This window comes from Plasmodium falciparum (genome assembly GCF_000002765.6).
Source record: "Plasmodium falciparum 3D7 genome assembly, chromosome: 13".
NCBI lineage: Eukaryota > Apicomplexa > Aconoidasida > Haemosporida > Plasmodiidae > Plasmodium > Plasmodium falciparum.
The window spans coordinates 2865740-2893566 of NC_004331.3; the positions used below are offsets into that span (position 1 = coordinate 2865740).

Consider the following 27827-nt stretch of genomic DNA (forward strand, 5'->3'; position numbering starts at 1 on the left):
TATGAGAGTTAAGAATAATAAAAAATCCCCTGAAAATTTTATAATTTATATCACACACATATATATATAGTAATCTTTTTTGTTATATAAAAAATTAAAACATTTGAGTATGTAAAAAATAAATATGAAAAATGTTTTATAAATAAATTTTAAAAAATAAATACAGTTTTGTTTAAAAATATGAAACGCAAAAAAAAAAAAAAATATATACATGTATATACATATATATTGCATTTATATATACCTATATATCCATATATGCACAAACCTACTTGTATACATACTTACATATATACCAATACATATATATTAATATTTATATATAGGAAAAAACCCAATATTACGTCTGGACGTACAAATCTTTTTCGTGTCATTTTTATATCCGAAAACGTTTATGAGATATTTACAACGAAATCACCAAATAGGTATGTCCCGTATGAAAGTGGCCGATATAAATGCAAAACATATATTTACATGGAAGGAGAAGAAACGGACGATTACAGTTATGTTCTGACTTATCTTCCTCTGATATTACTTCTTCATCAGAAAGTGAGTATGAAGAGATAGATTTAAATGATATATATGTATCGGGTAGTCCAAAATATAAAATGTTTATCGAAGTAGTACTAGAACCATTAAATAGGGATACATTTAATTTAACAAGTGGTAACACATCTACCAATAAACTTACAGATAATGAATGGAATCAATGGAAACAGGATTTTATTGAACAATATTTACAAAACATACAAAAGGATTTTATTTTACATGATAGTGTGAATGAAAAACCTTTTATTACATCAATATAAGATAGATTTCTTGGTAGTGGTCATCAATAAGTTACTTATAATATTGATTGGAATATTCGAATAAACACTTATATATCTTTTAACATTACCCATGCTCCTAAGGATAATAGTTTATATTCTGGAATTTATTGAATTAATGATTCTCTAAGTCGTAACCGTAATATTGATATATATGATGAAATGCCCAAAAGAAAAGAAAAAGAATTATTTGGAACCAAACATACAAAAAATATAACGTTTAATCGTGTCGCTACACAAACATATAGTGATCCTATAGATAGTTAGTTAGATTTGTTCCATAAATGGTTAGATATACATAGAGATATGTGAGATAAGTGGAAAAACAAGTAGGATATATTACATAAATTGAATGAAGAATGGACTATAGAACATAATGAAGATCTGTTGGATATACCATCATCAAGTCATGATGATATTCTTAAAATTAAGGATGAAACATATAATATCATTAGTACAAACAATTTATATAGTTATGAAAATAATGATATAACCCCACACCAACTCGGATTGCCAAATATCATACCTAGTGGTATTATTAAGCACCAAAATAATGGACTGCGCACAAATATATCTATGGATATACCTTTTGATGAACAAAATAATAATTTGGAAAACAGCAATATAACATATGAAGATGATGAGGTGCAAAATTCGTAGAATTTTTGACGATATAGGAAATAATTATCCTGAAGCATATAAGGAAATGAAAATAATTTAGGTGATGATTTATATATATATATATATATATATATATATATATATACAAATCAATAACTTATAAGAATTAAAACCAATTTGAATGATGAAAAAGAACAAAATATATATAATATATGGAATATATAAAAATATAGGGAAAATATATAAATTTGTAAAAACCATGTGTTTTTATTTTATTATAAATGTGGGATAAATTATCTTATAACATATTGGAATATATTTAAATTCATTCACATATATATATATAGTAGAAAAAATTACAAAACATTTAATATGAATTACAAATTATTTACTTATATAATTATTATAAATTTATTTTTATTTTTTTTGATATTCATACACCTAATTATCATTATATAGTATTGAAAACATTTTATATAAAAATTAAGTTTTCCATTTATAATTACTAATTATAAATAATATTAAATTATATTATTCCTTATATTAATTACTATATATAATATCTTGTTACATCTTACATATATATTATTATCCTAACAATTATTATAATTATTAAAATTTATGTTTTTAAATACATCCCTAGAACATTTAATAATACAATTAATATATCAATAAATGCTGAAATAGTATATCTACCATTTTAATATTTTATATAATATATATGTAAAAATAGTATATTGTCAAAATATTACAATCGTTAAATTATCAATATAATATATTAGGATAACATACAAAAGTACATAAAACTAAAAAAACATAGCATTTTATTATATGTATAAGTTTTCACATCCATAATTTTTGTTTTTGTTTTTTGTTACTTAATAATAAATATAAATATATATTTATCTTAATAATATGATTTATTACATTAAGAATAAATAAATATTTTAAATGTTTTTAAATATTTTTATAAGAATAATATTATTAAACTTAAGAAGAACGTAGATAAATTAGAGGGAATGGTATAACATACAACAAGCTTTAGAACAAAACAAAATAACAAAAAATAGAGGATACCAAATTAATTTATAAATATGTATATTTACTATTAGTTTCAAAAGACATCGTATTATTTATTATAATGCACAATTTTTGTTGTTAAATTGTTTTATAATAACAATATTAGAAACATATATGTTAGAATAACTATATCATATGTATTTCATATATATGTTCTAAAATAGTATTATATATATAATTCATAGAGAATTCCCAAAACTATAGTTTTACACATTTGTAAATAATTTATAACACAAGAATACGTTGTATTATTACTATATCATAAAGTGTTATGAAAATTATGAGAAAAAAAAAAAATTACCATTATAATTTATTGTGTAATATAAAATAAAATTTTATTAAAAATTAAAAAAAAAAAAAAAAAATTAATAAAAAATGTAAAATGTTATCTTAAATATTTTTAAAATTAATTTTTTTTTTTTTTTTTTTTTTTTTTTTTTGTTTTAAATAAAACGGCAAATATGGTTCCACTGTAAAAAAAAAATATATATATTTACATAATGGGAAAATAATTGTTAATTATATTAAATAAATTATAATAATATATTAGGTTAAACATATTTAATTTATTTATAAAATAAAATAAAATATTTTGTGTGATTTTTTTAGTTATAATTTTTATCATTAAATAATATACGTATCACAATTAAAAAAAATGAAAGACCATTATATTAATATATTATTGTTTGCTCTTCCATTAAATATATTGGTAATTCCATGTTACATATGTATTAAATATTTATTAATGTTATAAAATATATATATATTTATTACGATACCATTTATATAATTGTTGTATCTATATATCCATATATAATATATATATAGTCAAAATATACATATTTATAAACCAAAAAATTATACATATTTATTACAAATATATAAAATAATAAACTACAACTAAACATTACATATTTATATATGTCACCATTTCTTTATAGGTATATAATCAAAGGAACTATTACATTACACCACGTCATACAGAAACCAACAGATCTTTATGTGAATGTGAATTATATTCACCGGCCAATTATGATAATGATGCAGAAATGAAAAGGGTGATGCAACAATTTGAGGATCGTACATCACAAAGATTTCACGAATATGATGAACGTATGCAAAGTAAACGAATGCAATGTAAAGAACAGTGCGATAAAGAAATACAAAAAATTATATTAAAAGATAAAATAGAAAAGGAATTTATGGAAAAATTTTCCGTGTTAGAAACAGATATACAAAAGGAAGCGATCCCAACATGTGTGTGCGAGAAATCTGTGGCGGATAAAACAGAAAAGTTTTGTCTCAACTGTGGTAAAAATATGGGAGCGATTGCACCGGGTTGGGGGTTGATCTGTGGTGTAGGGTATGTAGGATGGACACAATATGCAGCTGCAACGGTTCTTCAAGAGACTATTAAAAAAGGTGTTGAAGTAGGTTTAACAAAAATCACGGAAATAGCAGCACAATTTTGGGGACTTGAAGCGTATCAGATACCTACAGTTGATGCACTAACAAAACTAATTGCAGGAAAGTTTACTGACGAGATAACACTTCCTGGTATAGTTAAAACCTTAAATAGTGCTATGGACGTGACATTTGATGAAGGTCCTTATTCAGAGTTTGCTTTTTACATACAGGGTGCAGCTACACGTCCTATTTCTCTTAATAGTTATACTGTTGAAGTAGCAGCAGTTAAAAATGCTGTTTCTGATGCTAAAAATCTTGCACTTACTAATACAGGCAATGTAACTACTACTTTAACAACTACAATTATTGCTTCCATTGTGGCAATAGTAGTTATCATTTTGGTTATGGTAATTATTTATTTGATATTACGTTATAGACGAAAAAAAAAAATGAAGAAAAAACTTCAATACTTGAAATTATTAAAGGAATAGCTATATGGTGTTATGGTATTAATGTTAAATGAATATAATCTGAATTTTTTTAATTAATATACAAGGATTCTATAATAAATGATTTTTTAAAATATCATATTTCTATAAGTGATTTTCTTAATATATTTTAATCTTATACTTTTATAGAATGATTGAATGTTTATAATTTTTTTATTTTTTAATAAACAAGATAATTTATAATAATTAACTTAAATCAAAAAAAAAAAATAATAATTGATATTTACATTATTAATACATATAATTATAATATATTAGGTAAATATAAAAGTTAATATATATTTATTATATTTCTGTTGCAAAGTAATACATATTGTATAGTATATAAAAGAAAAAATATATTTTATTATTAATATTAAAAGAAAATTTTATTTAGAATATAATTATATATAAAATAATTAATAAAAAAAAAGACATATAAAATTTTATATAGTATTTTACTCCTTTAATATTCTTAATTTATAAATTGTATGACATATTGTATATATATATATATATGTATTCTTATCTTCGATAACCTCTTTACCATATAAATAAGGTATTAGAACAAAAATCAAGATAAATAATGAAAAGAGTATCTCAAAAAAACGGTTTATTATTTTTATTGTTAATATTATATATTATTGTGTTTTCTATTCATTCAATTTCTAAGAAAGTTTACTATATAAATAGGTAGTTTTACAAAACGTATTATAAGATAATATTATCATCATCATCGTTATATTATGATAATTCGACCATCATATAAAATTTGTAAGGAAAATTACATATAAGTATATTTGACAAACATATTATAATATGTTATGGTACTATTGTTAGGTTTATATATATATATAGGATAAGGTGGTGAGGTCCATATAAAAATATTCGTTGCAATTATAATTATCTTTTTTTTATTATAACATACCTTTTTTTAATATTTTTGTAAAATTTATATTCGACGTAATACCTAAAGGAAAGTGGATATATGTTTTTCTCCCGTATGGACCTTGTATCATTTAATAATATGATTAAATAAAATTAAGCATATTTTATAAAAAGACATTGGAAATTATAAAAATAAATAATTATTAGATTTTAAAATAGAAGGAAACAAAGGTATCACAACATTTATCATTAGAAAAGTATGCTATATTTACGTATTTAAATATTTGTCATTAACATTATTAGAAATTTATGAAATAAATAAAATGATATGAACTATTTAGATGAATAAATAACCATTGTATATATATATATATATATATATATATATATATTATTCATGCACATAAAAGAAAACTAGAAGGGTAATTGATTTTACTTTTGTTTTTATGTTATTGCAATATATTGTAGAATTAAAAATATAACTGTAATTATAATTTATAATTACAAAATACATATTTTTAATATGTATATAAATAATTGAAGTATTTAATACAAATTAAAAGTTGTTTTATTTATTAAAGAATAAATGATTAAAAATAAAATTAATAAATTAAATTGCAAAGAATTATTTAAATAAATGAATAACGCTATAAATAATGAATAAATAGGCTTCTTAAAAGTTAATATAAATATATAAACCGGAATACATATAAAAGTATAATTATTAACAGTAATAAAAAGCATTGTATATTAAAATAAATAAAATGAATATGCTAAAATTCTTGTTAAGAATATGAAACTTATAATATCTATTCTTTTAATAATTTTATATAATGCAATTTTTTCTTCATTTTACTTTTTCTGAGATAACGTAAAATTAAATAAATAATTACCATAACCAAAACTATAACTACTATTGCAACAATGGAAGAAATTATAGTATTAGTTAATATAATAGTATTTGTTGCGAATTTGGCAGTCTCATTAGCTGCTGCAGTTTTAGCAGCTTGACCAGCATCTGCTGCAACTTTTGCTGTCTTCTGAGAAATAGTTCTAGCAAACAACATACCAGGTTTTTTACTTATAACTTCTTTTGCCATGCAAAATGCTGTATCGTCTGCTAATCCAGATTTTCCACACATATTACTTACTCCGTTCACAATTTGAATAAGCTCCACTGTTTTATCAAAATTTGTTGCAGTAACTTTTGTAGCTAAATCTATATAAGAAAACTCATTTAGAAAATAGATATTTCCTAATCCCTTAATTGCTTCCTTGACACCTGCATTTGTAGCAGCTTTGGCAGCAAACCCAGCAACATAATTCATCCATGCTGCATAACCCAAACCACTAACCAGACCCCAAGCAGGTGCAACCGCTCCCATAGTTTTTCCACAGTTAACACAAACTTTTTCTGTTTTATCTGCTATTGATTTTTCGCAAACACATGTGGGTATATCCTCAGTTCTTATATCAGTTTGTAATGCTCCAATATTTTCTGTCAGTTCTTTTTCGATTTTATCTTTTAAAATAATTTTTTGTATATCTTTTTCACATTTTTCTTTACATTGTTTTCGTTTATCTTGTATTTTTTCGTCATATTGGCGAAATCGTTCAGACGTTTGACGATTAAAATTTTCCATTAGTTCCTTCATGTCCGGGTCATTTTCATAGTTAGACGGTGCATATAATTTGCATTCGCATAATGTTCTATGTGTTCTTGTTGGTTTAGTTTTGGGTGTACGAAGTATAGTTTTCTTATGGTTCCTTTGATTATGCTCCTATAAAAGGAATGTAATATATGTATGTATATTTTAATTAGTTGTTTATTATTTTATATATATTTTTAATAAATATGTATATTTTGGATATATATAAGTTATATCTATATAAATATTTAATAATTATATATATGGTATCGTAATAAATATATATTTTATAATAATATTTATGAATATTTTATTTATTTATCACATAATGTTACCAATATATTTAATGGAAGAGTAAACAATAATATATTAATATAATGGACCTTCATTTTTATTGTTATATTTATAATAATTTATGATTAAAATTATAATAAAATAATTGATATATAATACCTTATTTTATGTTATAAATAAATTAAATATGTTTAAGTTAAAATATTATAATAATTTATTTAATATAATTAACAATTATTTTCCCATTATATAAATATATAATTTTTTTTTTTTTTATAATGGAACCATATTTGCCTTTTTATTTAAAACCTTAAAAAAAAAAAAAAAAATTAAAAATATAATATATCAAAATATATTACATTTTTTATAATTTTGAATTTTAATTTTTAATAAAATTTAATTTTATATCATACGATAAATTACAATTAAAAAGGTTTTTTTAATATTTTTCAAAAATACGTTACGATTTAGTAAGAACTTCTATTTTTTTGTTGTAAAATATATACATATGTGTAAATTAATGGCTGTTGAACGTGTATACCACATATAATTTACAATTTGGAAAAACCTATTAGTGAAATTGATATTGCAACATGTATGTTAACTATATTGCTGTCATATAAAAATCATTGCATATCATAATATTTGTTATTAAACGTAAAAAAAACAATATATATTTTTTAATAATAATAATTAAACCAAATATATTTTAACAAAGTATTTATGTTCTTTTTTTTTTCTTTTGTTCTAAAATTTATTGTATGTTATACGTTTCTCTCTAATGTATCTAAAATTATATAAATATAAATATATATATATATTTTTAAAATTATATTACGTTAAAAAAAAATATTTATATATAATATTAAAAATAAATTAAAGAAAAAAGAAATTATTAAGATTAATAAAATACTACTGTATAGTTTTATGTAGTGTTGTGCGTTATACAAATATATACTATTCATAATATAGAAATTATTGTAATATTTTGATAATATATGTATTATATTAAATATTAAAATTGTAGATATATTATTTTAGAATTTCTTGATATAATATTTGTAGGATTACTAGTTGTAATAATATACTTATATATATTTAAATAAAAAAAAAATTATGTTAATTATTATTATTATATATATATTGAAAAGAAATATACGACTTTACATAATAAATACGATAAACAAAAATATATTTTTCTATTATGTTCAATTACTAATATTATATATATATATAATCGTTTGCGTATTGTTTCTAAAATGGTAGCTATTTTCTATAATAATAATAGTATGTATAATTTAAAAAAATATAAATAAAAATATATATAAATATATAATGTAAACAATATATTATAAATAATGACAGAAAGAAAATATATTGGTTCATATGAGAAAAGAACTTTCTGTAATATTATATAAAGTAAACAACACATACTTACATTTTGTAAATGAATAATTTTGTTAACACATCGTAATTTCAATTTTATTTATAGATAGTATGGAATAATTATATATATATATTATTGAATATTAACATAATAATATATTACATTATAATTATATATAGTTCTATAACTATTATAAAGCAGTAAATATATATATATATATATATATATATACTCTACGTCCTAATTTATATTTTTTGTTTTTATTATTATAATAATAAATATTAATCGCCTTAATATATACATATATACAATTTTTCGTGCAATTAATTTATATTTTTATCTTAATTTTACATATATATAATAATAATGGTAATGATAAATACTTAAGTATATAAAAATTGCATATTATTCCAATAATGAATGCTGTGATACATTTAGCGTGAACTTATTTTAAAATTTAATCATTTTATTTTTATCTTTTAATATGTTCTCATAAATTATAGATTATATATATATGTATATTATTAAAAGACAAAATAACCATTCTAACGAAACATAAATATCGGTGTAACGGTCTGTTATCTATCGAATATAAATTTTACTAAAATATAAAAAATTATGTATCACAATAAAACAAATTTTATAATTGCATTGAAATCTTTTATATAGGTTTAACAATCTAAATCTATACAGATGTATGTATAGATTGTTAACATGTTGGTAGCACCATTAATATTATACATGTTTATTGATATGATATAGTTAATTATTAATCTATATATATGTATAGTAAAATGTATCAAATAATAAGACAATAAAATAATATAATTGGCTTATTTTATATATCTAAATGAAAATTCGTTTGCAAATTTTATATGAAGTTAAAACTGTGATAATAAAACGATGATAAGTATTATGATAATGGTTATTATAATTATAGCAATTATATTACCTTATAATTCATAATATACAACTACTTATTAACAATACGTCAATTTTATAAAACGTGAATAAATAAAACAGGAAGGTATAAATAATACTAACCATAAAAGATATAAATGGATGTTTCTAAAATATTTTTTGTTATATTTTTTTATGATTTTATCGTAATATATTATATATATATATAATAACGCACATATATATATATATATATATATGTATTATGTAAATAAAAATTATATAAAATATGTAAAACGAAATTCATAGCATAATAATAGTTATTTAGTTGTGATGGTTATTAGATACACTTTAATTTTTATTTAAAATATAACTTATTTCTATGAAATAATATATAATAATCATATTAATATTTGTAGTATCAATTTTTGTACATAACACATATGTATATTATCTATATATTTTTTGTATTTTATTTGAATACATAAATTATTATATATTAATACGACATTCATTTTACTTTTTATATTAATTATATTTTTTTTTTTTCTTCAGAGTATAATCATATATGGTAAAAGTGAAAAAAAGGATGAAGGAATTTATCATATTATATAAAAGATTATTTACTTATAAATATCAATGTTATCATCATTTTAGGGGGTAAAAAATGTATATGTTGAAATATTAAATAATCTACATTGTATACATCAATGCATGATATTGGAGTGGCACTATCATCTACAGACATTGAACATACTCTTAATTTTTATAAATTAGATAAAGATGGAAAATCAATTGATGAAATGAAAAATTATATTTATGTTTTTATAAAGTATTATGATACATTTAAAAATGATTTATTTAATGAACATAAGACAATATTTACAGAAAGGATAAAAAATACACAAAGATTAGATATGTAAATTAAATTTATATGAATGTCAATTATATTGTTATATGGGAAAATATATATATATGTATAGTATTACTCTATTTTATAAAAACTTAATGTAACATATATTTAATAAATTGTTTATATAAATTGTTTATATAATTTTTTATATAAAGTAATAACTAATAATACAAATACAAAATATATAATTTTATAATATATAATTATTCGTGAGTATCAATCAATGATTTCAAAATTCAATTTTAATAGTATCAAAGTATCTATTAATTTATGAAATGGATCGATAGGCTATTTATTACACATATCGTTAAAAAATATTTTTTTCTAAAATAAAAAAAAAATATATACATATAGGGTTCATGATATTATAACAATATTTTAATGTTCTGCTTTTTCGTTGTTTTTGGTTCGTTCTTGCTTTTTCATTTTGTTCTAGTTATTAATTTTGCTTTCTTTTTTTTGTACTCATATGTACTATCATCATCAACATAGGAAATAACTTCATTTTAAGAAATATAAAGAATTTTTTTTTTTTAACGTTTCTAATTACGTATAAAATAAAAATAAATAACTCCATTTTTTTTAATAGTATATATAATGTCCTATCATTTGTATAATATATAATAATAATATAATTATTAAAATATATAGTAATTAATAATTTCGTTACAACAAGTAATAATACAATTAATATGTGATAAACTGTAAAATACTATTACTATTTTAAGAAATATATATATATATAATAATTATTATTATTATTATAAATAGAATATATTTGTATAAGATAAAACACTACATAAAACAATACAGTATATTGTGTAATAGTATATATAATTTCTCATTTCATTAATTTTTTTTTTTTTTTTTTTTTTTTGAATTTTTTTTTCTAATAATAATAAATATTAAAAATATTTATTTATGATTATTATATAATTAAATAGTTTAATAATTAATAATTTTTTTAAATAAAATCAAATATTTTTATAAAATTAATAATATTAATCTTTGCAACTACATAGATAAATTAGAGAGAAAGCTATAACATGCAACAATTTTTAGAACAAAAAAAAAAATAATAAAAAAACCTAAAAGAAATACAATTATTTTTAGTTTGAAATATACTTATTTCTTATATTTTGATACCCAATATTTATTTTAAATTGTTTTATAAAATTGAAATAATACCAATTTTATGTTGTAATATATATTCATATATGTTCTAATAAGTTCTTATATACTTATTGTATACCTTTAAAAATTAATTCTCTACACATTTGTATATAATTTACATCTAAAAACTATTTATTTGTAACTATAGGGTTATTTGTTATTAATATGTATAAAAAAAAAAAAAAAAAAAACAGAATTAATATTATAATATATCGTATGATATAAAATTAGGTTTTGTTAGAAATTAAGATGGCAATTTATAAAAAATATGGAAATTTTAATTAATATATTATATATTTTTTTCTTCCTATTTATTATTTTTTAATTTTTTTTTGTTGTGAATAAATGGGAAAAAAATGGTTGCAGTAAAAAAATATATTTTTATATAATGGGAAAAATAATTGTGTATTATAGTAAAAGCCTATAATAATATTTCAGATTAAAAATATGTAATTCTTATATAACAATAAAATATATTATTATATATGAATCTTTTTAGTTATAATTTTAATCATAAAATAATATAAGTATCACAATAAATATGAAATTGCACTACTCTAAAATATTATTATTTTTACTTCCATTAAATATATTGTTAACATTACATCAAGTACGAGTCAAATATTTATAAATATATATATATATATATATAGTATTTTATAATTTATCGTAAATATACCATATACATAATTATAAGAAATATATATAAAATAATATACTCCAACTAATAATAACATACATATATATATATATATATATATATGATATGTTTTTTATAGGTGCATAGTAAAAATAAACCGTACATGACACAACGCCTTACACAAACCAATAGATCATTATGTGAAAGTGACACAGAATCGTCAATTTATGATAATGATGAGGAAATCAATTCAGTGAAAGAAATTTTCGAACGACAAACCTCACAAAGATTACGAGAATATGACGAAAGGTTGCAAGATAAACGACAAAAACGTAAAGAACAACGTGACAAAAATATACAAAAAATTATTCATAAAGATAAAATGGTGAAAAACTTAGAAGAAAAAATAGAAAAAGGTTGTCTTATGTGTGGGTGTGGGCTAGGAAGTGTTGCAGGAAGTGTTGGATTATTTGGTGGGATTGCTGTAAATGTGTGGAAAACTGGGGCACTTAAGATTGCTATTGACAAAGCTATAGCTGCGGGTGCTACTAAAATTGCGGAGGCCGCTGAATCTGCGGGTGCGGCTGAAATAATGAAATTAATAAAATCAAAATATGTTTTATCAACTCTAGGTGGTAAGGATTTGGGGACCTATTTTGCTACAACATCTTATAAAGATGTCGCAAGCATTACTCAAGCTGTTTCTAATCAATATTTACAGACATGTACAGATAATTCTTTAGGGAGTCTAAGCTTCCGTTTAGTTGACGCTAAGCGTGATATTCCTTTTTGCAATTCGGTGTGGAACCAAATTCAAGCTGTATCAACAACAAAAAAGGGTATTTCATTTACAGATGGTATAAAAACAGCTGTACAAAATATAGCGTCAGACGCCAATGGGGTTGCTAATGCAGCTGCTGAGATTGCTGAAGCCACTGAAAAAGCAAAAGCTATAAAGACGAGCACAGATGCTATAGAAGCTGCAAGTACACAGTTGTACGGTCCAATTGGTTACTCCATCCTTGCCATATTAATTATAGTTTTAATTATGTTGATAATATATTTGATTTTACGTTATCGACGAAAAAAAAAAATGAAGAAAAAAGCCCAATACACAAAATTATTAAATCAATAAATATATGGTTTCATGATATTAAATTCAATTTAATGTTTTGTGAATTTTATATTTTTTAATACAAGAATACCATGATAATTCAATTTTCACAACATTAAATTATTTTTTTCCTATAATTTTTTTTTTGTTTATACTTATGTGATTATTAAATTATTTTATTTATATTTATTTATTTATTTTTTTAGTGAAACGAGTGTAAATTATATATTTATTTTTATATTATTTCATATGTTTAATCTAAATAATATTGACTACTTATGTGATTATAATTAATATATATAACACTATACATATACATATGATTGTATATAATGAGACCACAAAATTAAAAAATATAACATAATATATAACACAATATAATCATGTTATATATGTGTACATATATATGATATAATATAATTTATAACACTAAAAAATAAATACCAAAAAAAAAAAAAAAATCGATATTTGTATAATAATATTTGTATATATATAATTTGTTTATTTGTTTTTGTATAATATTTGTAAATATATTGGATTCATAATTTATTCATTAATATTTTTATTTTATTTATTTTTTTGAATTTTTTTTAAATGTCATTGTTCATAATTCAATATATAATTTTTATCTTATTTGTATAATATATATATGTTTTATTTTGTTTTGATTTGACACATTTGATTATTTGTATAAAATATTTTTTTTTATTTTGTATTTATTTGACACATTTGATTATTTGTATAATATATATATGTTTTATTTTGTGTTTATTTGACACATTTGATTATTTGTATATATATTTTGTTCGAATTTATTTTAATTATTTGTTTTTGGATATTTGTATATATAAATTTGTTTCATTTGTATTATATATATATGATTAAAAAAAAAAAATAAAATAAAAACATAGAAACATATACCATACCATATAAATTATATTCATAGTAGTATATTATATGGTTCCATATTAAAATAAACTAATATAATACACTAAAATATTTCTTATTATATATATATATATATTTAATATAGTAACAACAAAAATGTTTTCAACACCATATACGGATATATCAACACATTATAATATAATAATAATGAATTAATCTAATCTTACAATAAGTATTATTATAAAATAGTAACAATATAATATATCATATATAATAATTGTATTGGAATAACAATATTTATATGATATCCTTTTTTTTTTTTTTTTTTTTTGTATTCATACGTACTATCATCATCAATATAGGAAATAAATTCTTTTTAAGAAATATGAAGAATTTTTTTTTAACGCTTCTAATTACGTATAAAATAAAAATAAATGATTCCTTGTTTTTCCATAGTATATATAATGTCGCGTTATTTGTTTATTGTATAATAATATATTTATTAAAATATGTAGTAATTAATTATTTTGTTACAACATGTAATAATAAAATTAATGTATCATAAGTTGTAAAATACCATAACTTCTATTTTAAGAAATATATATATAATAATACACGTTATGATTATAATATATTTGAATAACATAAAACAATAGAATGTATTATGTAATAGTACGTATAATATCTTATTTTGTTATTTGTTTTTTTTTTAATAATAATAAATATTTATATTTTTTGCGATAATTATATAATTTACTACTTTAATGATAAATTAACGTTTTAATTTATTTGTAATATTTTTATAAAAAAAAAAAAATAATATTAATCTTAGTAACAACATAGATAAATTAGAGGGAATTTTATAACATACAATAAATTTTAGAACAAAACAAATAACATAATATATGAAAATTTATTTATTAATATATATGTATATATTATTATTTGAAGAAGATTTTATATCATTTATTATGTTATAAAATATTTGTTGTTAATTGTTTTTATAACAACAATGTTACGAAATTATATGTTTTAATAACTATTTCATAAGTATTTCATATATATATATATTATAAATTGGTATTATATATATGTCATACACAATTTCCAAAACGTTGGTTTTGCACATTTGTAAATAATTTACAACACAGAAATATGTTGTATTATTACTATATCGTTAGATATTATTGAGAAAAATGAAAAAAATAAAAAAAAAATAAACCAAAAATAACCATAATAATTTATTGTGTTGATTTAAAATTAAATTTCATTAAAAATTAAAAATTAAAAAAAATTATAAAAAATGCAGAATGTTTTGATAAATTATTTTAATATTAATTTTTTTACGTTTTTGTTTTTTTTTTTTGTAATAAATAAAATGGCAAATGTGGATCCACTATAAAAAAAAAAATATATTTACATAATGGGAAAATAATTGTTAATTATATTAAATAAATTATAATCATATTTTATGTTAAACATTTTTATTTAATTTATTTATAATATAAAATAAAGTATTTTATGTGATTTTTTTAGTTATAATATTTATCAAAAAATAATATACGTATCACAATTAAAAAAAATGAAAGTCCATTATATTAATATATTATTGTTTGCTCTTCCATTAAATATATTGGTAATTCCATGTCACATATATATTAAAGAGGATTAATATAATCATATTATAATATAATATATATATTTATATATAAATATATTACGATATCGTATATATAATTTTTATATATATATAGTCCAAATATACATATATATATATAAACATAAAAACATACATATTTATAACATATATATATAAAATAAAAAAGAACTAATTATAATATACATATATATGTGACCATTTTGTATAGATATATAATCAAAGGAACCATTACATCACACGTACACCAAAAGCAACCACTAGGACATTATGTGAATGTGAATTGTATGCACCATCAAACTATGATAATGACCCTGAAATGAAAGCAGTAATGCAAGATTTTGATCGTCAAACGTCGCAACGTTTTGAAGAATACAATGAACGCTTGCTCGAAAACAAACAAAAATGTAAAGAACAATGCGATAAAGAAATACAAAAAATTATTTTAAAAGATAAATTAGAAAAAGAATTAATGTACAAATTTGCGACATTACAAACTGATATACAAAGTGACGCCATTCCAACATGTATTTGCGAAAAATCTTTAGCAGATAAAGTGGAAAAAGGATGTTTGAAATGTGGAGGTGTGTTGGGAGGTGGTATTACACCCGGTTGGGGTTTGATCAGCGGTATTGTATATACTGGATGGAAAGCAGCAGCGTTGGCAGCTGCTAAGGAACTTGCCGAAAAAGCCGGTGCTCTAGCCGGTGAAGCTGCACGTATTCCGGCAGCTATTGATGCAGTCATTGAAGGAATAAAATCAAAATTCTCTATAGATACTTTAGGTGGTGAAGCATTGAAATCCGTTATTGATGGAACAAATTATTATGATGCCTCATACATTACTACAGCTATTTATAATAAATTTAATGTGTCCTCATGTCTACCTTCTGTCCCTTTCCTTGGCGGTCCCCCTGTCCCTGGAGCTGGCGCTAATAAGCCTATTTGCAGTGCTGTTGATAAATTATATCTAGGTTCAGGGAACTTTCTTGACAAAAGTTCATTACCAGGTTCTATACAAAAAGATGTAGCAAAAATTGTTGCAGGAGCTGAACAAGCTGCTAAAGCCAAAGCTGCTATGGTGGCTTCCGATAAAACATTAGCTGTTGAAACAGCAAAAAAAAACGCTATAGAAACTACTTTTATGGGTTATCATAATGCTATTATTGCTTCTATCGTTGCAATAGTGGTAATCGTTTTAATTATGGTAATTATTTATTTAATTTTACGTTATAGACGAAAAAAAAAAATGAAGAAAAAACTCCAATATATCAAATTATTAGAAGAATAGATATGTTTTGTTATATAGATTTTGGTAGGAAGTTTGGTACTTGTATTGTTTTTCTTTGAATTTACCATGTTTTCTTTTCCATTATTAATAACTATATATTTTTATATGTATTGCGCTTTTTTATATAATTTATTTTTCTATAATTTTATTTATTTATTTATTTTTTTTTTTAAAACTCTTTTAATTAATAAACAATGTAATTTTTAATTTATATAAAATACTTATACGTATTATAATATATTATTTTTTTAAAACATAATGTAACGTATATTTTTTAAATACCTCATATGTTTTTCAAAGGAATATATATTAAAAAAAAAAACAATAAAACTTATTATTATTATAATTATGATTATTATGATTACTATTATTATAAATATTTTAAGAAACATATTATTCAAAATATTATATCTATATTTATATAATTTAAATTAAAACCAATAAGTATATTATTTCAATTCAGAATTATCATCCTTAAAAAACCTATCATATTATATATTATGTTATTTATATTTATTTCATAATATATTTTATTATTTTTTTTAATTTTTTTTTATTAGAAATACTACTAATACAATGAGTTCAAAAAATAGTCAACATATAACAAAATATAATAATTACACGTAATATAACAAATAGATACAATACATAAAAAAACCAATAAAAACACAAAAAACAAATCAAATTAATAAAAATAAAACACAATAAAAAAAAGAATAATGTATATTTTTTATTTTAATATAATAATACACTTTTTCTTTATTTTGCCTTTGTAATTTTTATTATGTTGTTTTATTTAGTATAATATGTAGATATTTTTTGTTTTTATATATATATATTTATTTGATAATATGTATATATTTATGAGATATAATTTCATATATATTTCATAATTTATATTGTTCTTTTTAATTTTTTTTTAAGTGTTATTTGTTTCTATATTACGGTATGCATTGATTTATTATCATTATATTTTTATATATATTAAGTGGCAAAAAAAGAAAAAAAAAAAAAAAATTTGTTTATTAAATATTTTTTCTTCTGTAAAATGTTTTCCATTTTTGTTTATATTTATATTTATATATTTTTTTTTTTTTTTTTTTTTTTTGTTATTTTTTATATATATGAAAGTTGTATGATATATTTAAAATTTTTTTTTTTTTGTTATTTTTTTGTTATTTTTTATATATATGAAATTTATATGATATATTTCAAATTTTTCTTTTTTTTTTTTTTTTTTTTTATTATTTTATATGTAAACACATTTAGGAAAAAAAAATTATAATAATAATTTTTATATATATATATATTTTTTTTTTTTTTTTTTTAATATAATAAAAAGTAAAAATTATAAAATAAAAAATAAAAATATTAAATTTTTAAAGTACTGTTATCACTAATAAAATTAATAGTTATACTGTTAATTACTACTTCTAATAATATTACTATTAATAGTAGTATTAATAACAATAATACAAATAGTAATATATTATTATATTCAATGCGTTTCCAATAGTTTATGTTTTTTAATTTAAATAATTTTAACTATTATTGTTATCATATTAAATATATATATATAATACAATATAATTATGATATATATATGTACATATATATAATATAATTTGTAACACTAAAAATTAAATACAAAAAAAAAAAAAAATACACAAACAAAAAATATAATATAACATGAACAATTAAAAAATATAACATAATACACAAATATAAAATATAATATAATACACAAATCAAATATAATATAACATCAACAAATAAAAAATCTAATATAATGCACACATAAAAAAAAATCAAACATATATAAATACATATTAAATATCCCATACATCTGCTATAGGATATTTCTCTTTCACCAATTTGGTATTTACATCCATTTCAATTTGTACTTTACTAGGAACATCCATAGCATTAGTATCCACAGTTGATGCATCATGATCATTTACATCATAATAAATATCATCGTCATACATATCATAATAGTAGGGTTCATTAAATGGTTTGTCCAGATCGTCCAAGATAGTATCCATAGAAGAATTGTCAGGGTTACTATCCACGTAGGTGTCATCCACTTGGTTGGGCTTACTATCCACATATGTAAACTCATTTGTAGTTTTGGGATTATTCATATCTATCTGTATAGAAACATCAGTATTTAACGTTTTGTTACTATCACTAGGGTGAGTGTTACCACTATGTGTCTCATTTTCCCACTCTTCTTTTAATTTATCTAATAGTTCCTCTTTATTATTCCACTTCTCGCACATATCTCTATGTCTATCTAGCCATTTATGGAATAGTTCCAGTTGGTTGTGTAGGGGGTCGTCACGTGCAGGTTTGGCAACACTATGTATACTTGTTTGTTTCACATGATTTGTCCCAAATAATTCATTTTCTTTTCGTTTCAATACTTCATCATATATATCAATAGGTTGATTACCACTATTTAATGAATCATTAATTAAATCTATACCAGAATATACATTATTTGATACATATTTTGTGTCATCCATACTATTAACCATATTAACATTATAACTATATTCTTCTCCAGTATATAAATTTCTATCATGAATAGACATAATAAAAGGTTTTTCTTGATTATTATCAATATATAAAGTGTTTGGTTGTGTATTGAATGGAATATCACCACTACTATAATCATTTGGTACATCCTTTGGTTGTTCACTTTGTATATATTGTGATATAAAATCATCTTTCAATGTATTCCACTCATTATCTGTAATTTTACTACTAGGTATACCATCATTTTGTATATCATTTTGTGTATCACTAGGTGTGTCACTAGTTGGTGTGTTCTTACCACTAGCTGTTGTGTTGTTACCACTAGGTTCTAGTACCACTTCAATCAATGTTTTATATTTAGGAGCATGCGGTACATATATGTCATTAATATCCAATTCTTCATACTCACTTTCGGAAGATGAAGTAATATCACTATAATGATCGGTGTAACCACTATCAGTTCCACTATCTCCTTCAAGGTAAATGTACCGTTTGCCTCTGTATTTACCACTAGTATAAGGTATATATCTATTGGGTGAAAGTTTTGTCGGTATATCATAATCACTTTTGGGGATATTAATGACACGCAAAAGATCAATAGTAGATTTGGTTTTTTTCTAAAAAAAAAAATGAACATATATGTGTATGTATATATTTATGTATGTATGTATGTAGTTATGGGTATATATATATATAATATATATATATGTATGTGTAAATGTGTATGAAGTTATGGGTATATATATATATGTATGTGTATATGTGTACGTAGTTATGGGTATATATATATATGTATGTGTATATGTGAATGTAGTTATGGGTATATATATATATAATATATATATATGTATGTGTATATGTATATGTGCATGTATTTAATTTAATTTTAATTTAATTTTTTTTATTTAATTAAATTTTTTGTTTTTTTTTTTATTTAATTAAATTTTTTTTTTTTTATTTTTTTTTATTTAAATAAATTTTTTTAATTTTTTTTTTATTTAAATAAATTTTTTTATTTTTTTATTTAATTAAATTTTTTTAGTTTTTTTTATTTTTTTAAATATTTTTTATTTTATGATATATATTTTTATTTTAATATATTTTTTTCTTTTTTTTTTATTTTATGATATATATTTTTATTTTAATTTTTTTTTACTTTTTTTTTTTTTATTTTATTTCTAATAAATTTTTTTTATAATCATTTTTTTTTTATATAAAATTTTTTTTTAATTTTTTTTTGATAATATTTTTCATTTTTTATTCTATCAAAATTTATATTTTTATTTTAATTTTTATTATTTTTAAAATATTTTTCTCCTTTTTTTTTTTTTTTTTTTTATTTTAATAAATTTGTTTTTATATTTCTTTTTTAATATAAATACATATATATAAAATATATATAAAACACATACATATACACAAATATATATCCAAACATACTAACAGATACATATACAGAAAACACATATATATATACATAAGTACCACTATATTTATTACCTTCAAAAATAAAAAAGCAATGGATCCTAATGCCAAAGCAATACCAAAAGGAATAGTTGTTTGTAGGATAGTCGGGTCAAAGGGTTGATCCGCAGGGGCCCGTGCCGGGGGTGCCACGTCTGGTGCCTGTGCGGGTGGCGGCGCTTCTTCTTCGGGTTTGAGAACGGGGGTTTGTTCACCACCATCTGCTGGTTGTGTTGGTTCAGGTGCTTTTGGTGCTGGTGATGCTTCTTCACACTTTTCTACTTCTTCCTCTTTTGTTTCTGGTTGTGTTGGCATATCTCCACAAATCTTCGGTGGATCCACTGGGTTTTCAGTTTCTTCAAGGAGTAAGTCCTCTTCATCGTCTTCAAGGGGGGTGGAGTCAACACATTTTTCTTGTGGATTGTCGCTATGTTGGTCATGACACTTTTTTGCTTTTTCTTGAAGCTTTTTAATCATACAATCTATAACATCATTATTTTTATCATTTTCCTTTTTCGATCTCCCATGACAATTACATTTAAGTGACGTCTTTAATTTATCTAAACTGTCATGCTTACCTTTATCAGTTACAACAGGAATTTGAGGTATCAAGGTTTCCAAAAAAGAGTTTAAATTATTAGTATCCTTATAATTATATTTGTCAACGTAATGTTCTTTTATTTTTTCCCATTCATTCTTTTTTTCTTCTACCCATTTCCCCACACAATCACATTTTTTTTTACATTTATTTCTGCATGAGGATTCATTACCATCATTCATACATGGCTTTAATTTTTTTTGAATTCTATTATAATCTTGAAAAAAATATTCTAACCATCGTTTAATCAGTTCTTTGATTAAGATATGTTCATCACTTTCTTGTCCATTATTATTTATTTTTTTCAGACTACATATATCTAAACCACATACATTACCACATTTCCATACATCTTTTCTAATACTTTTAAATATACCTGCATCATTACAATCGTTTAAATCTTGGAGAAATCCCTTTGCATACTTATCACTCACATACATATCTACTTTTTCAGTAAGGTTCTCTTTATTTCCAATATCACCTGGAACCTTAAAAGTTGTTTTATTGCACGTATTTCCATTAGCACCACCCCTGCAACCATCTCCATTACATTTAACTTTAAATTCAGAACATGGATCACAAAGATTTGTATGTTTAAATGTTTTACTATCATTTTCCTTAAAATTTATGTCATCGTCTCCATTATTAGTTTTAGAACATGGTCCGGCTTTTAACTTTCCCAAAAATAAATCAATAGACTTATATTCTTCAAGCTTTTTAACAAATTCATTTTCAGATGTGTCATCAGATTTACTTTTAGCATTATCACTTTCCGTTTCGTATCTTTCTTTTTGTTTAGTAAACTCTTCTTTTTTTATTTTTATCCACTTTTTATAAAATCTACAATGTCCGGCACACGTCGGACAAAGGAAATCGCCAAAAATTTTTTCCTTATCTATAACTATTTCGTTACATTTCAAACCATCACCACTACAACGTCCACCATCACTTTTCACACACTCCCCCCTTATTTTCGCCAACATACGTGTCCTTTGTCGACAAAATGTTTCACCCCATTCTTCAAGGTATCGGAAGTAGGTGGGGCGGCTGGTGAAGTCGGCCAGGGAGATGCTTCCGTTGGCTGTGGAGGTGTGGGGGGCGTCTCTACTGGCGTGTTGGGCCACGGGAGCGGATGTACCATCACCATCGTTATCACTCAATTTTACTTCTGAGTATTGGTAGTTTTTTTGGGGCTTGCCACTGTCCCAAAGTTTCTCTTTCACTTCCGGAATCTGCGTTGGTGTTTTGCCACTCGCTGTGTTTGTGTCATAGGTTAATGCACATATCATTCCATTCCAAATATCTTCTCCATATTTTTTCCACCAGGTTTGTTGGGGGGTTTTGACACTATTTGGTTGACCAGGTGTTCCATGAGGAGGAGATAGGTTGTTATCACTAGAAGATTGTTCACGAATTTTTTGAAAATGATTATCTATAGCAGTTTTTATTTTGTTTTCCTTACCGCCATTCACCGTATCACCACTGTATAATATATCCCTATAATCCCCTAATGTATAAAACATTTGCCTCAAAAAATCGGGGGGAATTTCACCACTTTTTTGTAATTTGGATTGGGGGTCATCACTATTTGAAACGGGTGCTGTTATTGGTAGTAGTTGTGACGTATTTTGTGTTTTGTTCTCTTTTTTGTACCTATCCCACAAAAAAAACGTCTCAACTGCGGCGCTCTTCACAAACCAATCACGTAATGACTTGTCGTCGTCAAACTCACCGTCGTCCACTTTGTGTAGGTATAGTTTTCGTCTTCGCGGTGGCACACAAATACTACCACCGGTGGTGTCACCACTAGGGGCACTGTCGGCACTACTTTCACTGGTATGACGTTTGGAACGTTGGAGGAGAGCACCGTTACCACTATTCTCACCCTTGTTGTCATTACTTGTGTTTCCTGTTGGTATGCAACGCCAGCCGTAGTTTTTGCCTTTGTTATATTTGAGGTCACAAGCGTCGGAAAATTTGTTTGTGCCTTTAAATAGGTCGTCAACTATTTGACATGGATTTACTTCCTTTGTTGTTTCTTTTGGTGATTCCCCATCCACCTTGGTTTCCTTCACCTCCTCCTTCACCTTCCTGTCCTCCTCCTTTTCCTTTTCCTCCTTTTCCTTTTCCTCCGACTCCGACTCCTCGCCGTCTTCGACTTCGTCTTCGTCTTCACCTTCGGAATCCCCTTTTTTGGGGGCAGTGGCGCCACCAGCATGTGGTGTTTGGGAGCGACCTCCAGCGCCACCAGGACCTCCAGTGGGTGGTGATTGTTTGTTACAGTCATTCTGTTTTTCTAGGCAATCTTTGGCTTCTTCTCCTTCATGTTGTAGTAATTTATCAATTGTGGTCTTCTTTTGACTGTCATTGCCAACAGTTGTTTCTTCTTCATTTTTTTTTTTTTCCTTTTCCAACATGTTCTCAATTCCTTTTAATTCCTTTACATCCCCATAACCCTCTTTAATATCTTGGAAAAGTTGTTCTAATTCCAAAGCCAATTCAAGAACAAAATCAGCAGATCTAAATGCTTCGCCAAACATGTCAATTACGCCATTTTCTCCTCCATTCTTAAAAGCTTCTTGCGTTTTAAAATGTTTTTTTATTGCGTCCCATTCTTCTTTCTTTTTTCCAATCCATTTTTTAAAACAGTCACAATCCTTGTTACATCCACTTTTACATTTTTCTGATTTATTTTTTAAGCATCTCTCAACTTTTCCTCTCCAATACATAGAATCGTTCAAAAAACGTCTTATCCAAAAGTAAAAAAAATCGTTGAACGTCTTTTGGAATTCAGCAGGTTCCTCTTCAGACTTTTTTTCTTTTTCTTTTTTCTCTTCTTTATTTTTGTTTTTCAATATACATAATCCACCTGCATCTTTTAAATAGTCCTCCTCCTTGACTTCGTCTTCATCCTCCTCATCTTCTTTTTTATCTTCCTTTACATATTGAGCTTCATAGCATTTCCATGGTTCACACAAAGAAGAATCACTATTACCACCACCACAATCACCACTAGAACCACTAGCATTACCACTACCACCACCACCAGCACTACCATTTTGTGTTAGGCAAAACTTGTCAATTTTACTTTTTATCTCATTTCCTTTATCACCGAAGGAAAGGACGTTGATATCAATAGGTTTGGCACCATCTTCAATCTTATAATGTTTATCACTATCACAGTCGCCATTTTTTTTCTCTTTCCATTGATTATCTTTACGTTTGACCCCACATCCGGGACAGGGTTGGCAATATTCCGAATGATAAAATGTTCCCTTATTATTAATATTTTTATCAAAACGATAATCACATTTATTAGAAAAATCAATTATTTCTTCTTGCTCATTAATACCTTTACATTCATTTTCTTTATTTAATAATTTTAAAAAATCATCAACGGTTCCATAGTTATTTTTTTCTTTCAGTTTTTTATAAAATTTACTTTCATATCCTTCATACTTGATAGTTGCAGCTCGCGTTTTCCTACTACTACCCTTAACACCACCACTCCCACCACAACTACCGCTATTTGATATTTCTGTTTCGTATTTGTTTCTTTGTTTTAGAAATTCTTTTTTCTGGTTATCTATCCATTTTTCATACAGACGACACCAAACAGAACATTTAGTGCATTCACTACCTATAACAAGTTTACCTTTTTTATATATAGTTTTTGTGCAATCGTAGCCATTACCACTACAATATTTTACTGTTTCATCACGACAATTTCTTTTAACATCTTTTAATTTTTTTTTTTTTTTACGACAGAAATCTTCTGCCCATTCCTCGAACCATCTCAAATATTGAGGCACATAGTCAAAATATGTGGGGACAATATTTACGTCGTCATTTGCCTTGCCGGCCTTTGACTTGTCGTGACCTGGCTGGTCGCCGTCACACCGGCAGTATTTATTAGCTTGAGACTGACTCTTTCCATCACTGCACGTTGTTCGAAAATATGTATTACCCCAAGCGTTACATGTGATAGCTTTCCATACTGTTTCTCGATTAGCATCCCACCAATCTTCTCGTAATTGATAATAATTTTTAGTATCATTATAGCGTGCTTCTGCTGCCTCTCCATTCGTCGTCGTCACTTCACTATGTATTTGTTGGAAAATTGTTTTCAAATTATTTTCTAATATTATTCTTTGTGCACTTTCTACGCTATTACCAAGGAAAAGATCTTTACCGCGTACGATATCACCTATATCTGCAAAACTACGTGCTAATGCAGTACATAGTTGAGATTTAGTATCAAGATTAGTCAGTTTATGTTCTGTATAATGTGTTTTTATTAAGTCCCCTTCCTCTTTTGCTGCATAACACACTTCTGCCAGCAATTTATGTCTAGCATTACTATTATAATTACTGATAGTTTCCAGATTTTTGTCACATAGATATAATCGTCTATATGGCGCACAGGCGCCACCATTCTTACGATCATTACCTTCTATTTGTTGATCAGTGCATTGGCCACCAAGTGTATCCGAAAAACGTTTTACTTTTTCATTTTTTGCATTTTTTACATTTCCGCACGGATACCTGTTACTTTTACCATTAACATGGTTATTATAATATTGTTTTACAAGTTCGCACGGATCTGTGAAGGCAACTAATTCCGGACTAGTACTTACTGCTTCCTGCAACTTTCCTTTCAACGCCTCTTTATATTTTTTAGCCTCACCATGCACTTCGTCGTACACGTCTTTCCCTATCCTATCAAACATATTTTTGGCATCATCATCCTGCGGATCACCGCTACCTCCTTGCGGCGCCATTTTAACACCACCATTACATTATGTCATGTCATACATATATTTGTGGGTTTGCATGGTTCGTGTGGGGAGTGGTGGTGGCGTATTGCGTATGTTATGGGAGTATAGTGATATGGTAGAATAATAATGATATTGTATTTGTTGGAATATATATATATAAGTATTATATATTTATATATATATAGTAATTATAATAGTTGTAATATTATAATATATATATATTAATAAATAATATTTAATATGTATATAATAATAATTATTAGTTTTATATATATATTTTTAAAAAAAAAATATATTAATACTTTTATAATAAATTTAAATATTCTAACAAAAAATATTATATAATGAAAAATTTTATATATATTATGTATTCCTTTATTTATATATTTAATTATATATATTATTTTTTTATGTTTTATATATTTTGTAAAATTATAAATGAGAAAAAAAAAAAATACGAAAATACATACATATAAAAACATACAACATGTTTATATATTTAATTATAAACCTTAATATATTTTTTTTTTTTCGCCTTATTTTAATTTATTATATATATATTTTAGAGATAACAACAGAGGCAAAAATGTTCTTCTGTTTCTCTCTATCTATATTATCTATCATATATCTACATAAAAAAATATATATGTATAGGTATTTATATATATATTTATATTTTTCATTATATTAAAAATAATACATAATAAATATAATATTTTTTATTCTTATTTTTTTTCATAATGTAATATATAATATATTATATAATATATGACATATCCTGTAGCATAAGGTAGAAATAAGATCGAGAACAAAAGGGTATCGAAATAAATAAAAAAAGAAAAAAAAAATTTTACAACAAGGAGATAAAAAAAAATATTATATTATTAATTAAAATAAATTTTAAAATCATATTTATTTTATGTTTTATCTACTACTTAATATTAAGTTAAATGTATATATATAAAAGAATACGTATTCTCGAACATAAATATATAAAAGAGCATACATATTCTTCCAACATATATATATACATAAAGGCATACGTATTCTCTCAACATATATATATACATAAAGGCATACGTATTCTCTCAACATATATATATACATATAGGCATACGTATTCTTAAATCAAATATACATATATTTATATAATAATTCTCGGTTACTGCATGTGTCCGTGCACGATTTCGATTTTTTGGTATCTTCCATTTCGATTTTCATATTTTTCG

General features: G+C 23.1%; 6 protein-coding genes and 1 pseudogene across 6 annotated transcripts, besides 1 other annotated feature; 5 read left to right on the top strand and 2 right to left on the bottom strand.

Annotated features, from left to right (window-relative positions):
- The first annotated feature begins 153 nt into the window (after window positions 1–153).
- PF3D7_1372900 lies at window positions 154–1487 on the top strand (annotated as a pseudogene).
- Window positions 154–1487: a sequence feature (erythrocyte membrane protein 1 (PfEMP1), exon 2, pseudogene).
- A 1696-nt stretch (window positions 1488–3183) lies between these two features.
- PF3D7_1373000 (rifin) lies at window positions 3184–4426 on the top strand (the record flags this gene model as incomplete). The annotated part of the gene is made up of 2 exons (XM_002809086.1): window positions 3184–3237; window positions 3470–4426. The coding sequence occupies 2 exons, from the start codon at window positions 3184–3186 to the stop codon at window positions 4424–4426; spliced, it is 1011 nt and encodes a 336-aa protein (XP_002809132.1).
- A 1694-nt stretch (window positions 4427–6120) lies between these two features.
- On the bottom strand, window positions 6121–7349 carry PF3D7_1373100 (rifin; the record flags this gene model as incomplete). The annotated part of the gene is made up of 2 exons (XM_002809087.1): window positions 6121–7092; window positions 7296–7349. The coding sequence occupies 2 exons, from the start codon at window positions 7347–7349 to the stop codon at window positions 6121–6123; spliced, it is 1026 nt and encodes a 341-aa protein (XP_002809133.1).
- A 2902-nt stretch (window positions 7350–10251) lies between these two features.
- PF3D7_1373200 (Plasmodium exported protein, unknown function, fragment) lies at window positions 10252–10464 on the top strand (the record flags this gene model as incomplete). The annotated part of the gene is made up of 1 exon (XM_002809088.1): window positions 10252–10464. One exon carries the CDS (start codon window positions 10252–10254, stop codon window positions 10462–10464), a length of 213 nt encoding a protein of 70 aa, XP_002809134.1.
- A 1704-nt stretch (window positions 10465–12168) lies between these two features.
- PF3D7_1373300 (rifin) lies at window positions 12169–13402 on the top strand (the record flags this gene model as incomplete). The annotated part of the gene is made up of 2 exons (XM_002809089.1): window positions 12169–12237; window positions 12407–13402. 2 exons carry the CDS (start codon window positions 12169–12171, stop codon window positions 13400–13402), a joined length of 1065 nt encoding a protein of 354 aa, XP_002809135.1.
- A 2449-nt stretch (window positions 13403–15851) lies between these two features.
- Window positions 15852–17217, top strand: PF3D7_1373400 (rifin; the record flags this gene model as incomplete). Its single annotated transcript, XM_002809090.1, has 2 exons — window positions 15852–15905; window positions 16138–17217. 2 exons carry the CDS (start codon window positions 15852–15854, stop codon window positions 17215–17217), a joined length of 1134 nt encoding a protein of 377 aa, XP_002809136.1.
- Window positions 17218–19046: 1829 nt separating this feature from the next.
- Window positions 19047–26601, bottom strand: PF3D7_1373500 (erythrocyte membrane protein 1, PfEMP1; the record flags this gene model as incomplete). The annotated part of the gene is made up of 2 exons (XM_001350373.1): window positions 19047–20375; window positions 21259–26601. The coding sequence occupies 2 exons, from the start codon at window positions 26599–26601 to the stop codon at window positions 19047–19049; spliced, it is 6672 nt and encodes a 2223-aa protein (XP_001350409.1).
- Window positions 26602–27827: the final 1226 nt, after the last annotated feature.